The sequence below is a fragment of the Eucyclogobius newberryi genome, unplaced genomic scaffold, assembly GCF_026437365.1.
Source record: "Eucyclogobius newberryi isolate DKJ021-1_F unplaced genomic scaffold, fEucNew1.0.hap1 SCAF_12, whole genome shotgun sequence".
In the NCBI taxonomy this organism is placed as follows: domain Eukaryota; kingdom Metazoa; phylum Chordata; class Actinopteri; order Gobiiformes; family Gobiidae; genus Eucyclogobius; species Eucyclogobius newberryi.
In genome coordinates this window covers 12,030,813-12,045,972 of record NW_027315746.1, presented here as the reverse complement: position 1 = coordinate 12,045,972, position 15,160 = coordinate 12,030,813, and the positions used below count along the sequence as shown (strand labels likewise).

Sequence of the window (15,160 nt, the reverse complement as noted above, 5' to 3'; positions counted from 1 at the left end):
GGACTGGGAACCGAACCAGGACTAGGCCGGAAACCGAACCAGGACTAAACCGGGGACCGAACCAGGACTAAACCGGGGACCGAACCAGGACTAAACCGGGGACCGAACCAGGACTAAACCGGGGACCGAACCAGGACTAAACCGGGGACCGAACCTGGACTAGACCGGGAACCGAACCTGGACTAGACCGGGAACTGAACCTGGACTAGACCGGGAACCGAACCTGGACCCGAACCTGGACTAGACCGGGAACCGAACCTGGACTAGACCGGGAACCGAACCTGGACTAGACCGGGAACCGAACCTGGACTAGACCGGGAACCGAACCTTGACTAGACCGGGAACCGAACCTTGACTAGACCGGGAACCGAACCCGGACTAGACCGGGAACCGAACCCGGACTAGACCGGGAACCGAACCCGGACTAGACCGGGAACCGAACCCGGACTAGACCGGGAACCGAACCCGGACTAGACCGGGAACCGAACCCGGACTAGACCGGGAACAGAACCCGGACTAAACCGGGAACCGAACCCGGACTAAACCGAACCCGGACTAAACCGGGAACCGAACCCGGACATGACCAGGACAAACCCAAGTCTAGTCAGGACTTTATAATTCCGAAAGTTTGATTCGGTAAAGCTGGTCACAAACCTGAGGAATAGTCTTTTATTAGACTGTGTGATGAAGATTCAAGATTTCACTGTTAGTTGGACGATTGTGTTGATAACTGTGAATAATCATAACATCTTTTTTTGTCCTCACAAATGGAACTTAAAATGCTTACAATCTGAACATGGACCTATTTAGGCCAAAAACATTTTTGTGTGTTTCCGGTAACATTGAAAAAAAAAAAACGAGGTCGGTAGGTCGGCTTTTTTCTTTCTTTCTTTTATATACTTTAAAATCCTTGCACAGGTTTTGCAGACAGTTTTCTTTTCTCAGAAGTGAGCGCTTTGCATTGGGTGTGGCCTTATTGGTGCAGATATTGAATACAATTTTTAGTAATTACCGCTCTGTTTTGGTCCACGCCGACCACAACAGGTGCGTCCGCCCCGTGATCTGCGGCGCTGTCGCCCTGTGCTCGTGTTCAGTGAGCTCTCACTATTTTTCTTATCGTCACTTGATGATGTGAGCACTTTTCGACAGTCACGCCAAATAACTTCACCGCTGAAACACCGGGCGTGCATATCGCCCATGGATTCTCGCCCTCTATTATATTATCTGCACGCTACTCAAAAAGAGCAAAGATCAAAAATGCGGCGATTTTCATATCTTACGAGCCCCACAGATGATTTTTTCCCGCAGCTTTTGGATTCACCCTCACAATTTGACATTCTCGAAACGTACAACCAATATACCTATACCTATACGATAAAATGTTTAAGGTTTTGAAATCCAGTTCGGTTGGGTTACCGGAAACACACAATTATTTCTTCTTGGCCTTATTATAACCCTCAACTGGTGGTAAATGTGTCGTTGTGAGTAAAAGCACATCTCTCCTGCAGTTCTCATACTTTCACTTCTGGCTTTAAAAGTCAAGAGTTTGAAGAAGAAGCCTTTCATCTCGGGGTTGGAGATGGCTGTGTCTCTGTCCGTGTGTGATTCCAGGCTTTGACCGGCTCAGCAGGTGGCCCCCACTGACATGAATGGTGTCGGAAGGAAGTCCCCCTTTCCCCTCCGCTCTCCTCTTGTGTGTGATTGGCAGAGATGGCAGACTGCCCTGAAGATAAGACTGTGCTGGGCCTATGGGAGCGTGCCAGGGCAATTACCCAGTTCCCGCTTCAGTAGAAGGAGTTCACAGCCCCTGGTTTTCCTCGCGTCGTAGTGATTGATGTAGGTGTGTTCTAAGCAAGGCTGTCAAGTTTGTCATTTGAGTAAAGGACTTTTTTATTGGATTCTGTTTAGGTGGTGAATCAAGTCTGTTTGGAAATGGTTCTTTCAGTGTCCAAATGGTCGCTTCTTTCTCCTTTTATTCGTTCTTGTTAACGTGTCCTTTGAAGTTTATGTCATAACTTTATTCCCAAGCGAGTGCTGAGGTTACATGAGGAAGGAAGCACAAAGGTCAGAAAGGCCTCTCCCAGAAAAGTGCCTTCATAATTGGTTTAGTGTGTGACGAAAGAAAACAGGCGGCGCACTTAATCATGCACTTCCATGTCCACTGTGTCTCTGTAAGACTTCATCATCATCATGCTGCTCCACTGCCTTCAAAACCGTCTCCTAATGTTTTGATCCATCTTTATTACAGTTTCAAGGGCCCATATCATGCAACATCGAGCTTTTCAGAGCTTTTAACCATGTTGCAGTGCTATTGGTTCCTCGTATATGTGTCCAAAGTGTTTTTTTGATTCCTGCAGACTTTATCTAGAGAACAGTCTCTATCCTTCCCCTCGGATGAGCAGACGGACGGGGACCACTCACCAGGCGCAGTCGGCCCTGTTTCAGCCCATTCCCCAAGAAGCACTCTGTACCTGTAACACGCCCCCCTCCCCCCCGATTCTTAGTGTTTTGAAAAGCTTTGAAATTGTATATTCCACGTAACACGATATACTTAGTTGAGATATTTTGATGCCATTCTCCGGTTTTGTACTGCATGGACTTCTTGAATCTTGTGCTCTGTTCAAAGGGTTGTCATCATCAATATAGATACGGCAGAACCTTATGGTTTTGAACAAATATTTGGACAGCTATCACTACTAGGGGGAAAAGAAATGGTATGCATAGACATTTTTGCTTTGTTTTTATGATCCCTGTGATATGGTTTCAAATGTGTTTTCAGAATGAGACCGCAATCCAGGAAGTTATTTTGAATCTGATTGTAAATGACAGTATTAAAATCTGTGTTTTCCTTTTTTTAGAATCAGAATTGAGTTTGACATTTTAGTATAGTTAATTTGGAAATTGACAAATTTGACAGACATTGGCCCAAACGGGACTCTTTATTTTCATGTAAACGTACCGTGATTATGGTTCTTTTAGCGGTTTGTGCTGCTTGTGTTCTTGTTGTTTTGGTTCTCTGTGTGTTAAGTGACAACATAATCTTCTACTTCAACAATCTTACAATGATATTTTAGGTTTTTTTTTTGTCGTTGTTTTTTACAAACTCTTGCCACGTCGCAAGTCAAAATCGTTCCGAGGTTCCTCTCCCTGTGGGGCAGTGTAACTCAGCAGTGTTTAGTGTTGAGCGTTTTGATCCCGGATAGTGCAGACGCCAGGCCAGTGCCAAGCTTCCTTCCTGCAGCTCTCGCTTCTTCTTCTTCTGTCACTGAAGCCTGTGGGAGGCGGCTTCAGTTTGCCTCGTCTCGAAGTCTGCCACAGTGTCAGCGGTGGTCTGACACAACAAAACCTCACGTGTTTTTTTCCCACCATGACGTGTCTTTCGGCGTATTTTACATTTGTTCTTGATAAACATTCATAACATAATTCCTTGCTCGCAGACTGTCCTCGTCACTACTTTATGGTTATTATGTATGCGGCATGAAGTAGTTTCAATATTATCAGTTATTGTGATGTTTTCTGTGGCAATATATTGTTCTTCAAAGGCCAAGTTTTTTTAGTTTTGTCCCTCCTCAAATTGGCCACCTTCTTTGGATCCGGACTTGTAAAAACGTTTCGGTTCAGGTCCAAAAAAAACGAAACCCCAGTGTTTCGGTTCTGGACTCATAAAAAATCTAACACTCACATACCATATCCTTTTCGTTCTAGAATCTAAACCATCTGAAACCTTCCATAGATCGCTAAATTCACGCTGGAAAAGACGTAAACACTAACATCGCTGTCAATGGCGCACCCGGAGCATCAGCGACGCACGCGTCTTCCCAGTGTAACTTGTAACCAATATGCATGGATCTATTATATTATCAATATGTAATGACCTGGACGCCACACAATAACAATGCATTAACAACAGTGTGAAAGGAACATTTAACCAGATAATGCTTAACATTAGGGTTTCTACAATATTAATGAAATAACTGTATTATGTTGTGGTGTGATGTATTTGGCATTTATTTCAGTGGGTTAATGTGCAATATACATATTTATACATCTAAGTAAATACTAAGTCAAAGTAATATTGTTTAATTGCTGGATTCATTAATTGGAGCTTATATTTTGTAATAGTATTTGTATTCTACAGTTGTTAAATATGGGCTGGTGTTTAATGCTGTTTAATATGATGTATTGTGTGTAGTGTAAAATATTTTCATATTCTATTTTTGATACTGCTAAGTTGATTGATTTATAGTGGTTCTAGTTGACTGTTATGCTAGTTTTTGAAGGTTTTTACCTGACTTTGATGCCAATGGATCTGCAAAATTGAAGAGTGGAAATGTATCTAAAGCATTAAACTTCAGGTGTGGGGAACAGCCCAGTCAAACCAGTAACACACTTGACAAACATAGTATCAGCTGAAACAGCTGCCCCAATACCAATACTCGACATGCTCTTGTTCGGAAGTTGTTCCTCAAGTAAAAAACATGAATGTGTGTTAACTGCTACAGTTTAGCAGCTAGCTAGTAGCTTGTGATTTGTAAGTTGTAACTTCTGTTAATAAACAATGAATAAACCAGATAAATTGAGTTTATTTCAGTCTGCAGTTAAGCCTTGTGTTTGATAGTCGTCCTTGTTCAAGTGTCTTCAACTTAATTGAGCCAAGTAGCTTGTGTTATGCCGTTATAACATTATGCAAATATGGCATGGGTTCAGGTCTCGACTCATTAGGTCCGGACCTGAACCTAAACCTCTGGATTCGAATCAGGACCTGAACCTGAACGTAGGTATGCATCCCTAGGAGCGACACACTAAAAACACATAAAACATGAGTGGAGCATATGTTGTTTTCATTTTACGAGAAAATCATATACAAATGACCAATCACAACTCAAAATGCACATAAATACAAATAAATAAAGCCTAAACTCTTCTGAGCCAGTTCTTTGTACCGTATATACACCATCCCTTTTGGATTGAGAGGCCTGTTTACAGTAAACTCGGGTCCATCACTTTGTATATTGCGTTTGAGACATTTGCATCTTATTTCGTTTCCTGTACTTTAAGGCCCCGCTCCACTGGAGGTTTGAGATCTTGTTATGGTTTGTATTATGTTAATCGTAATACATTTACCTCTGCCATATCGAGGAGTTTATTGTTGACAAGCCATTTACAGCAAAGAGCAGTTTCTCCTCTGCCCGTGCTGTGTAGACGTGCGGTCGTCCCCTTCCCTTAGAGCCTGCAGCTAATCTCATTGTCAGTATAAGAGCCTCATTTAAGGGCCCATTGGAGAGGGGACCATAATCTGCCTGTAATTTGATTTAAACCAAAGTCAAGTGAGCTCATTAGTTATGGTGCTTTATCAAACAGAATAAAAAAGTCTAAAGGGGATTACGCTGACATTTTAACTTGTGTATGGTGGTTACAAACAAGTGGGACTTTGAATGAAATGTAGGCACGTGGATAAACGTGTATAATATTCTTATCATTATTATTTTTACTTTTATCAGCCCAATTACATTTGTTACATGAAAATGATTCAGAGAATGGGCCAGAAATGCATCACAAACTTGAGTCTATAATTTGACCCTGTTTTTAATTCAATCTAAATTGTTTATTGTGTAATGCTTCTTAAGACTAAACTTACTCCCAGTTTTTAATCCACTTTTTCTACATTGTTTTCACTGAGCCTCTTCCACTGCATTTGATGGTCTCTTTGGACAAGCCATTGGGTTTGGCTAATGTTAGGCCACTTTAGCCCGGTACGGTTCACGTTAGTCACCAAAGCAAGTTCTTGGCCTGTGAATGTTGTTCACTGACGATGGCAAAAACCCTTTTCTGATTCTGACTTCAGTCGGTGGAAACACTTACCGTACCAATCCGCTACCGTTGATGCTAGTTTGTCGTCTAATACAGTCTGATTTGGCGTATAAATCTAATGATCGCACTGAGCTGCGCAAATACAAAGTTACACTTTTGATCAACAAACTTTATACATCCTGTGTGGTTGTTTTGGTCGGCTGCAGGAACAGTTTGCACCTCTTCCTCTCATTAGCATGTGTGCTGATAGCTGTTAGCATGTGTATGAGTGGCTTTTGGTGCTGGGATTGTGTGTTCTCAGACCCTGTGGGGGGAGCGCCATGGGCTCGTTTTCCATGACAAAGAACTCATGGGGCTGACAAAAGGGCCAATCCAATCCTTTCTCTGCAGATTCAGACAGACCGAGGTGTTCCCACTCCTGTTGTTACTCAGTACTGCCGTAAAACACACACGCCTTTTATAAACTATTGAAAAATCTATTATGAACATTTTAACTTTTAATTGGGATGTATCCTTTTAGTCAGGATAATCTATAGAATCTGTTTCTCCATCTGAGGTAAGTTCTGTAGGCAAGCTCAGGGCTGTTCCGTATGCAAAAAAAAAACTGTTCACTTAAAAGGGAACAGTTTTTGGATGAACAAGGTTTGATTTGCCACTTTTACAACACTAAAGCTACTGTGCCACAACTCAAATGCTGTAAGCTCGCTCAGGGCGTTGAAGCGGCTTCGGACTCCAAATCATGTGGCTTCCTTTCCTTTGAGCTCGCTCACAGGAAGTGCCCTTTTTTCATGGCCATTTTTGGAGCAAGTTTTGTGAAAAAAATGATAAATGTTTCAGAAAATGATTTGAATGCAGCTTGAGGCGCACAAACTAATTGTGCGTTGGAATAGGCCACTTAAAACAGTACGCCCCTGTTTAGACATTGATGAAAACACTGGACAAATAGAAGTGTGCAGTGCAACAGTCAAAGATCATCTATTTCTAGCTCATTCATTTAAATTGTGAATGTTTTTTACAGATATTTCCTGACATTTCTAAACATTTCAGTATATTTCTTGCCCTTTTCTGTCACCTTTGCCACTTACAATATAAAATATCAACCCTGTCATTGAGCACCTTTCCATGTTTCTCTTTTGAGCAGCTGTAGCATTAGCTCTATTGTCGCCGCTAAGTGTTTTAAGCATTTGGGACTGAAGGTTGTTTGACATGTGACTCAGAGCGAGGTCAAAGGTCATGGGCATGTTTGCGTTGACCTTTGCTTTGATGACGCTGGCTGCCATCGTGACATTTTGTTGTGTAACAGAGGTACTGGTACACTTCTAATCAGTGTCTGTCTGTTGGTGGTCATACATCTTTATATTTTGTTTTTTTTCATCATCATGCAGTCATCTGGTTTTGGCACTTTCTGGTCCAATTCTCTCTTTTTTTCCTGGCATGGGCTTGGTTAATGGAAATTGGAAACTGTTCCCCTATTCCCCAATTTTCAAACTGCGAAAAGAGGAGGTATATATTTAAATCCGTGTAGCTCATTCCTACTTTTCACAAATCTTTTGGCACATTGTTAATAGTCACATGCAAAAAAAAGGAAAGTTTGAGGTTCTACTTGTACCCAAAAAGATGACAGTATGTACCAACAACTGGTATTGAAAACAAAATCCTTTTTGTGATAGTTTGGATGTCTAGTGCGTCTTGGAGGAGCACAGATTGTTTCTAGGCACCGTCATCTCTAATTCATGAATACAAAGTAACGTTTTGAGTGAAAGAAATGGTGTTTAATAGAATTTATTAGCATTGATTAGCTTTTGTCATAATGTTATGTAATGTATTAGATTTGGGAAGGGATTATCTTTTCATCTCAATAATACTGAACAATTCATGTCTAAAAGTGCAATTTTGAAAAATGAATGTATTATTCTTGAACCCACATGACACATTATTTTGTCAATGTCACGTTATAAGCCTGTGCTGTCGCTCCTTGTCTTGTCTGTTTTTGTCATCTCTCCCTGAACATCTGTTTTATTTTTCGATCTGTTTTTATTCCACTCTGCTCTGTCCATCTTCTCTTGGGTAAAGCGTTTTTGACAGTGTTTCTCCATCAGGCCAAATCAATGGTCATCCGTCTCAAAGGCACAGATCCATACATTGATTGTCGCACCTCAGTAGCATTGGATAGATGCCATACATACATACAAACAAACAAACAAACAAGCCGGGTAGTGGGTTCATAGATGATAGAAAATAGATTCATTTTACTCTATTTGAACTGTAGTGTCCTGTAGTGAATTTGGATTTAGTTACCACTTACCCTTCAAATTGTACGTTTGAGATTGCCAACGAAATGTGGTCTTGATTTATTAAAATGTATACCGTATTTTCCGGACTATCAGTCACACCTTTTTTCATAGTTTTGGCTGGTGTGACCTATACTTCTATTTATACTTATATACTTATACTCCGGAGCAACTTTATATGTGATATTATTTGTTATTTTCACACTTGCAACCGCATTTCATACTCCAGTGCAACTTATATATGTTTTTTTTTCTTCTCTATTATGCATTTTTGGCTAGTGCGACTTATACTCCGGAAAATACAGTAATGTCTACCGCTGAAACTTTGTAAAACGCTCTTTGCATCCGTGCACGGTCTGTAATCAAACCATGGACATTTGGTGGATATAGAATACCAAAAAAACTGCACAAATCTGTCATGAAATCAATATAATGATTGTCTCTGCATAATGAAGCATTTGGGTCACTGGGCCTTGTCCACTGAACCAGAAAGTCCCATATACCGTCCCACACCAGTAATGAGGACGTAATTATTGAATAAAGGACGCATTTTGTTGCACATTCTAAATTTGGATGGAAACACACACAAAGCTGGAGGGTTTGGAAACTACATATAATAAATATATTCCTCTATGTCATAATCCCCATGACTTCTAGATCTGGCACAATCCACAATTCATAAAATACCACTTAATATTTTAATAATTAAAGTAATAAAACTGTACTTAGTCAGTTCAAATGCACAGTGCCTGTACGTTTACCCTGGTTAAGATTTAAACTGACTGTATGATGTTCTTTATCAATTTAAGATCACATTTAGTTGATGGCTAGGTATTTAGTAACATTGCAAGAATCGATCAATCAAAAATACTAATGATGCAGATATTAAAAGCTCATTAAAGTTGAGTTAGCATAAACCGTCCCCTTTAATGTGATCTGGAATGTCCATTTAATTTAAAGGTGCACTACTTTTACGGTAGAGCTAATGGCATTACATTTATCTACCACAAGCAGGCGGTGCCACCATGCCAACTTACAGGTCAGGTCCGTGTAGAGGCGATTCCGCTCACAATAACATGTTTTTCAATGAATAAAAATTGCTTGTAATTGATTCATGTATAATAGAAGTTTAATACCATACAGTGGGACTTTCCAGATAAAGCAATAACCATGGAGACGAGCAAGTAGCGGACGGGAAAATGTACACAGTGCACCTTTAACAAAAGAATATACCGGTATGAATGGATGTATGAAAAACGTTTAAACATGGACATTTTATTGAGACATTTTCAACAACTGTAATATATTTGTAGCTGTCGAATTTGACAACTTTTTCAACGTTCTTTCCCAACTTCCTCGTCCAGCGGTGCGTTTCGCTGCCATGTCGTTACTGCACTTTGAATCGCGGCCCCTCCAGCTTCACTCACGTCGCTTCTTGTCCGCTCGTCGTTTTGAGTGACAGTACGCACGCAGCGCGCCTTTCCCAAAATACGGCGCAGCGACCCGCTGATCACTGCCATTTAAAACCACACTGCATTTTACACATTCCAGGACGTGACTCATCCACGCACAGGCACATCGTGTTGTTTCATTGAATATTTACACAAATGCCCAGCGACTCACACGTCAAAGGGAATAGAAATATCATCGGGCAAACCTTGACCAGCGGCCGGTTCACGCTGTTGTTTCAGTTGTATACGTCGCGTAGAAGAATCTCAAATGTCCACCGTGTCCCAAGAGGCTGTGAAGTCTGCGTCGTGGACCGGAGAAAGGGGTGTAGTGGCTCAAGGCTGTAATCAGATCCCGCCTGAAGCTTTGGTGAATTACGTGGCCTTTTGTGGTGAAACTGTGAAGTCATCTGAGGAACCACCCAGGAATCGCCTCCAGGCCTGTACAAGCAGGGGCACTCCTCTTTCAGCGCGGGAACTAAGGGTCAAATCATGTGTTTTCTTTAGAACTGGTTTACAGTAAAGCATTTTAGAATAACTATCCAGGATTAATTGTATTTACTGTTTATTTTATCTCTCGGATCTCCTCTGACGTAAGTGAATCTGGTTTTAGTTGTTATCCAGTTGTTTGGTTTGACTTATGATCACATTTTATTTCATTATTATTATTAGTATTATATGGTTGAAGGACATTCACATTAGGACTAAGAACTATCTTAGTATAGTAAACTGCTAGTCAGAGATTATTACTTGTCAAAATATTATTTATTTTGTAAATTTAGATTTTTAAAATACATTGTAACCCACTGAAGGTAAAAAATATGCTGACTGAAAGCATATAGCACAGAAGGAAATTTGCCATTTTGATTAAAGGATGTTTGTCTTAATTAATGTCTTTTGGCATGTTACCTAATACACAATTATTTATTTTTACAAGAGACTGTTTGTTGTAAGTATTTTTTGTTTTAAGATTTCAGAAAAACTCACTGTACACGCTCTCACTCTTGATTCATTTATCAGGTTTTCCTGATGAAGGTCAGAGCGACTGAAATGTCATCTTATTAAATGAATTGAGAGTGAGACAGAATGCAGGAGTTTTTTCTGGTCTTCAGCCAAGGGCCCTTCCTCCTACGCACCTGTCGCCCGTCAGGTGTGGGCACCTGGCAGTGGAATAATGTAGGAGTTGGATTTCTGATGCCGTTCAGTTGACTAATATTACAAATATGCATGACACATTATATTTCATCACACATCGAGACACTTTGAGAAGGAAGCCTTAGACCACAGTCAACATTACCACAAAGAGTGTTAAGATGTCGCTTGGTAAAGCTGTTCAATCCCTCTTCACAGGCTTGAAGATGGGTTGTGTGCGGAGTAAAGAGGATAAGAACGCAGCGTTGAAGTACCAGCCGGCCAACACCAATGCCACGCCTATCAACGCTCACCTGGGGCACTACGGGCCGGACCCCACACTCATGGGACACTCCCCGGCCATGAAGTCCCTCAACAACAGCTACAACCCCGGGGCCTCGCTCACGCCGTTCGGGGGCGCCTCCTCCGCCTTGGCCCCGTTTGGAGGAGCGTCCAGCTCGTTCACGTCTGTGGCCGTGAGCAGCCCCTTCCCCAGCGTCATCACAGGTCAGTAAAGCTGTTGTTTTTTCTATGTTCTCTTTTTACATTTTTATATCATGAAAAAACAAACAGAACCAGCACAGCAAGACCAGAGAGACAAAAAGAAGAAAGAAAGAAAGAATAAAAAAAAGTCATGTCTCCCTTAAATTTGTCCATTTTCAATTTCAGAGTAAAGGTCAGTTTTTCCATTCTGTAAATAACTGAATAAGTTATTCCAGTCCAGTCCTTGACGCTTGGTTCTGTCCTTTTCATCCATTGCTTTTTTGCTGCAGTTAAAATTACATCATTTATATGCAATTCAGAATTGTTTTTTAAATGCAGGTCAGAATAGACGAGCAGTTTCCTTCTTGCATATTTTGAGTGACTGCATTTTATGTGTTGCTGTTGAAGACACGACTATAGAATTGTTACTGTAAATACAAAAGTAAAATGTCACTATTTCAACAAATATTCATTACTATCATGACTTAGCATTGTTCATTAATTCGTTATTGTACAACAAACTTTGCTCAATCTTGTTTGCAACCAAATCAATCATTGGAAATGAGATTTGATTGTAATTCTTGGTTAAACAAAAAGTACAATTCCACGTGTTATTGCTCATTCACTTTCAGTTCTGTAGAAAATGAGGCACTAAGTTGATTTATGTTCAAGTTCATAATAATAGTAATTTAGGTCTTTCTTATTATCATTGGGCAAAAAGACTGAAAAGACTGAATTAAAAAAACTTATATGGAAATCTCTTATATGGAAATGCAGTATAAATTAATACAATACAGACTACATAATGTATTCCAATCTTTAATAGTTTTGGCTCAAATATTTTTCTTGCATTATTCAAATATATTCATAAACCAGATTATTCTACAGTTCCAACTTTTAGTAATGACCCAAAGTCAGTGATTTACATACATCCTCATGGTAATTTGCAAATCCAAACTCATATTTTTAAGAACTATCATCTTAAACGCCTCCATATGTTTTCATTTTGTAAAGCCCATTCTCTTAAAATAAACCCAGTCAGTCATTTATTGTGCACAGGGCATTTTATGAGCAGCAGATGTTATGCAAATTAGACATTTAAAACAAGTCTGCCAAACACCAAGGCTCAATAGAAAGCCAATACAGCCTGTAATAAAGAGCAAACAATGAGGGACATATGTGGAGGGGAGTGTTATTCAAAAGTTATGTTAAGAATGATCGGCTCCATTCATTTAATAGGGGCTCAATAAATCACTGTTTTTTTTACTGAAATGTACAAACCTGTGTCAATTTCAAATGTCATTTCAGGATTTATGTTTAATGTTCGGTTAATGTAGACACTATGTAAAGCACTTATTCTTTGTAAAGTGAGGATATTGTGAACAATAGAAAAAGGGTAACATTGAGAGGTAATGGTTGGGCTTTAAGGACGTTTGGATGCGATTGTTTGGTTCCACACAAACGTTCAAGAATCCGCTCCTGTTCTTGTCATCACTCCATTTTGTGAATTATTAAACATGTATTTGTTAAAGAACACCAGATATCACTATAAGAACACTGCAATATTAACCCTAACAATGCTGAAATGTAGTAAGTTTCAAGATTTCGATCCAGTAACAAACGTTAGACATTGAATACTAAGACAAGGCCAGTTTATTTGTAGAGCACATTGAATACTAAAGGTCAGATGTCATCACATTGTTCTAACCATGTCCCTTTGAAATTCAAACAGATCTACAGTGAATGTACACATTTGTCTCACTTTAAATAGCTCTACTATACGCTAAACGTGTACTTATCAAATTGATTGTGTTTTATGGCAGCTGGTATCCACGTGTTGCATTACCGCCACCTACTGTAGTTGTACGTCTTGGACTTTAGTCTTTATTCTTTAGACTTTATTCCTCAGACTCTGTTTCCTGATACTCAGAGCTTGACACGGTGATGACGATGATGATGATGTGTTTTGAAAATGATGTTTCGATTATGTCACAGAATAACAACTGCACTGTTATCGGAATGTTTCGTGAACAACGCCCTTGACCAAACACAATTATGAATGATTCACCCTTTCAGTTTCAGCCTGATAAAGTGTTTAAAAGTATCACGATACACATCTTTATATTGGTACATGGGTTACCAAGACGTCCATCACAATATCCTCTATGACACTATTGATATTTTTAGTCCAACCCTTCCCCCTTCTGTCTAATGTAAGAGCTATCGGAGTAAAGTCTAACCAGTTGACTGAACGGCTACGCTTCAGTATTGTGCACGTGAAGCGCTGAGTAAATAGAGGTGTGTCCGGTGCACATTGTTGAACAGCAGCTTCGGCGACTCTTTTGCGCTCCGCCGTCGCTGGTTAATCTGGCCTGAGGGGCTGCTGCAGATCTAATCCTGTCCCAACAATTTCCTCGCTCAGATAAAACCATCAGGCCCGCTCTTCGTCCCCCGTCACTTCAGCCAAATCTACTCTTCATTAGTCCAGAGATTAGATTTACCAAAGCCATGCCCGTGTTGAAATGTGGGCCTCAGATGTCCTGGCTGCAAACGTAAATGCATTAACTTGACACTGCTCGGTGCTGAAGGGACTGAAGTCATTACTTTGAACTTGAAGTGTTGTACTCTAGGAACATTTTAATCTCATGTTTGATCAGAGTTATTCATCAAACTTGTATCACGCTTTATTGGGCACTCAAAGGCACCTTATATGTAAAGAAAGGACTCAACATTTACCGTATTTTACGCACTATAAAGTGCACTTAAAAGCCTTTAATTTTCTCCAAAAACGACAGTGCACCTTATAATCCAGTGCGATTTATATATGGATTAATTCTGCTTGTTCTTACTGACCTCGCGGCGATTTTGTGTGGTACACGTTTTGTTTCTCTTAATGCAGGCATGTCCAAACTAGGGCCCGGGGGCCAAATGCGGCCCTCAGACCAATTTTTGTTGGCCCTCCAGCTTCCTGCTATGTCGGCCCAAACAACAAAAAGTAGTACTTTTTATTGGGAAATTGGGAAAATTCAGGCATATTGATGTTATACAATCTAATATTAATGTTCTAGGTCTAATTAAAGGTGTGGAGGCTCATCGCAATTACATCAAATGCAAAATTTCGAATGATTCACTTTGTCATTCAACAAATTCGACATTGTCAAGTTGTTTGTGGCCCTCTGCCCAGTTTAAAATGCGGCCCTCGGTGAAAAAAGACACCCCTGGCTTAATGTGCCTATAGTCCGGTGCGCCTTATATATGAAAAATGATGGAAAATGCAGTGCGCCTTATAGTGCGGAAAATACGGTTCTGTATGTGATTGAACAAAGAAAAGGCAAGTCTAAGAAACATGACTTAAAACTGTAAATGTAAAATACAGTATATTACCGGTAAGTATATATTTTCTCTACAGGTTAATTTTGACAGTTAAGGAAAACATTGTTGTTTGAAGTTCTCTTGATTTAAATTATCCGCCAAATCTGTTTAGTTTTATTATATTCTTAAAGTTGTTACATAATGTCACATAATGGATCAAATGAAGCTCATCTATTGAAGCAACTGTGGTCAAATAATTAAACATTACACAAAGCAAACTAATGACGACCTCAAAGTTGTAGTTACTTATACTTTTTGGTTGCATTTGGTTACACTGGTTTGTGATTTTAATGCATTTTCTCCTGTTGTGCTGTACAAATAAACTTGCCATGCCTTATTTTTGCTATTCACTGTTCATTACAAACCAACCACAAACTGTTTCACTTAAAGCCTGGTTGATTCAATGCTGTGTTTCTGTTTTTTCAGGAGGCGTGACCTTTTTCGTGGCCCTGTACGATTATGAGGCCAGGACGTCAGATGATTTGTCGTTCAAAAAGGGCGACCGCTTCCAGATTATCAACAACACGTGAGTACATCTGTGTTGAGTACACCGTCTCCCGTGAAGGTTTAATCCTGTGATGTTCAGGTCTAATTTTAAATCTGACTCTGTGGCTTCTCTCTCCC

The 15,160-nt window shown here is 40.1% G+C and overlaps 1 protein-coding gene across 1 annotated transcript in view; it reads left to right on the top strand.

Annotated features, from left to right (window-relative positions):
* The window catches only part of yes1 (YES proto-oncogene 1, Src family tyrosine kinase), a 39,177-nt gene that overhangs the window by 2,533 nt on the left and 21,484 nt on the right, over positions 1-15,160 (top strand). The window contains exons 2-3 of the mRNA XM_072440818.1: positions 10,901-11,188; positions 14,963-15,062. Of these exons, the coding sequence (XP_072296919.1) occupies positions 10,909-11,188; positions 14,963-15,062 (380 nt within the window). The 5' untranslated portion in view covers positions 10,901-10,908. The remainder of the gene's footprint in view (positions 1-10,900; positions 11,189-14,962; positions 15,063-15,160) is intronic.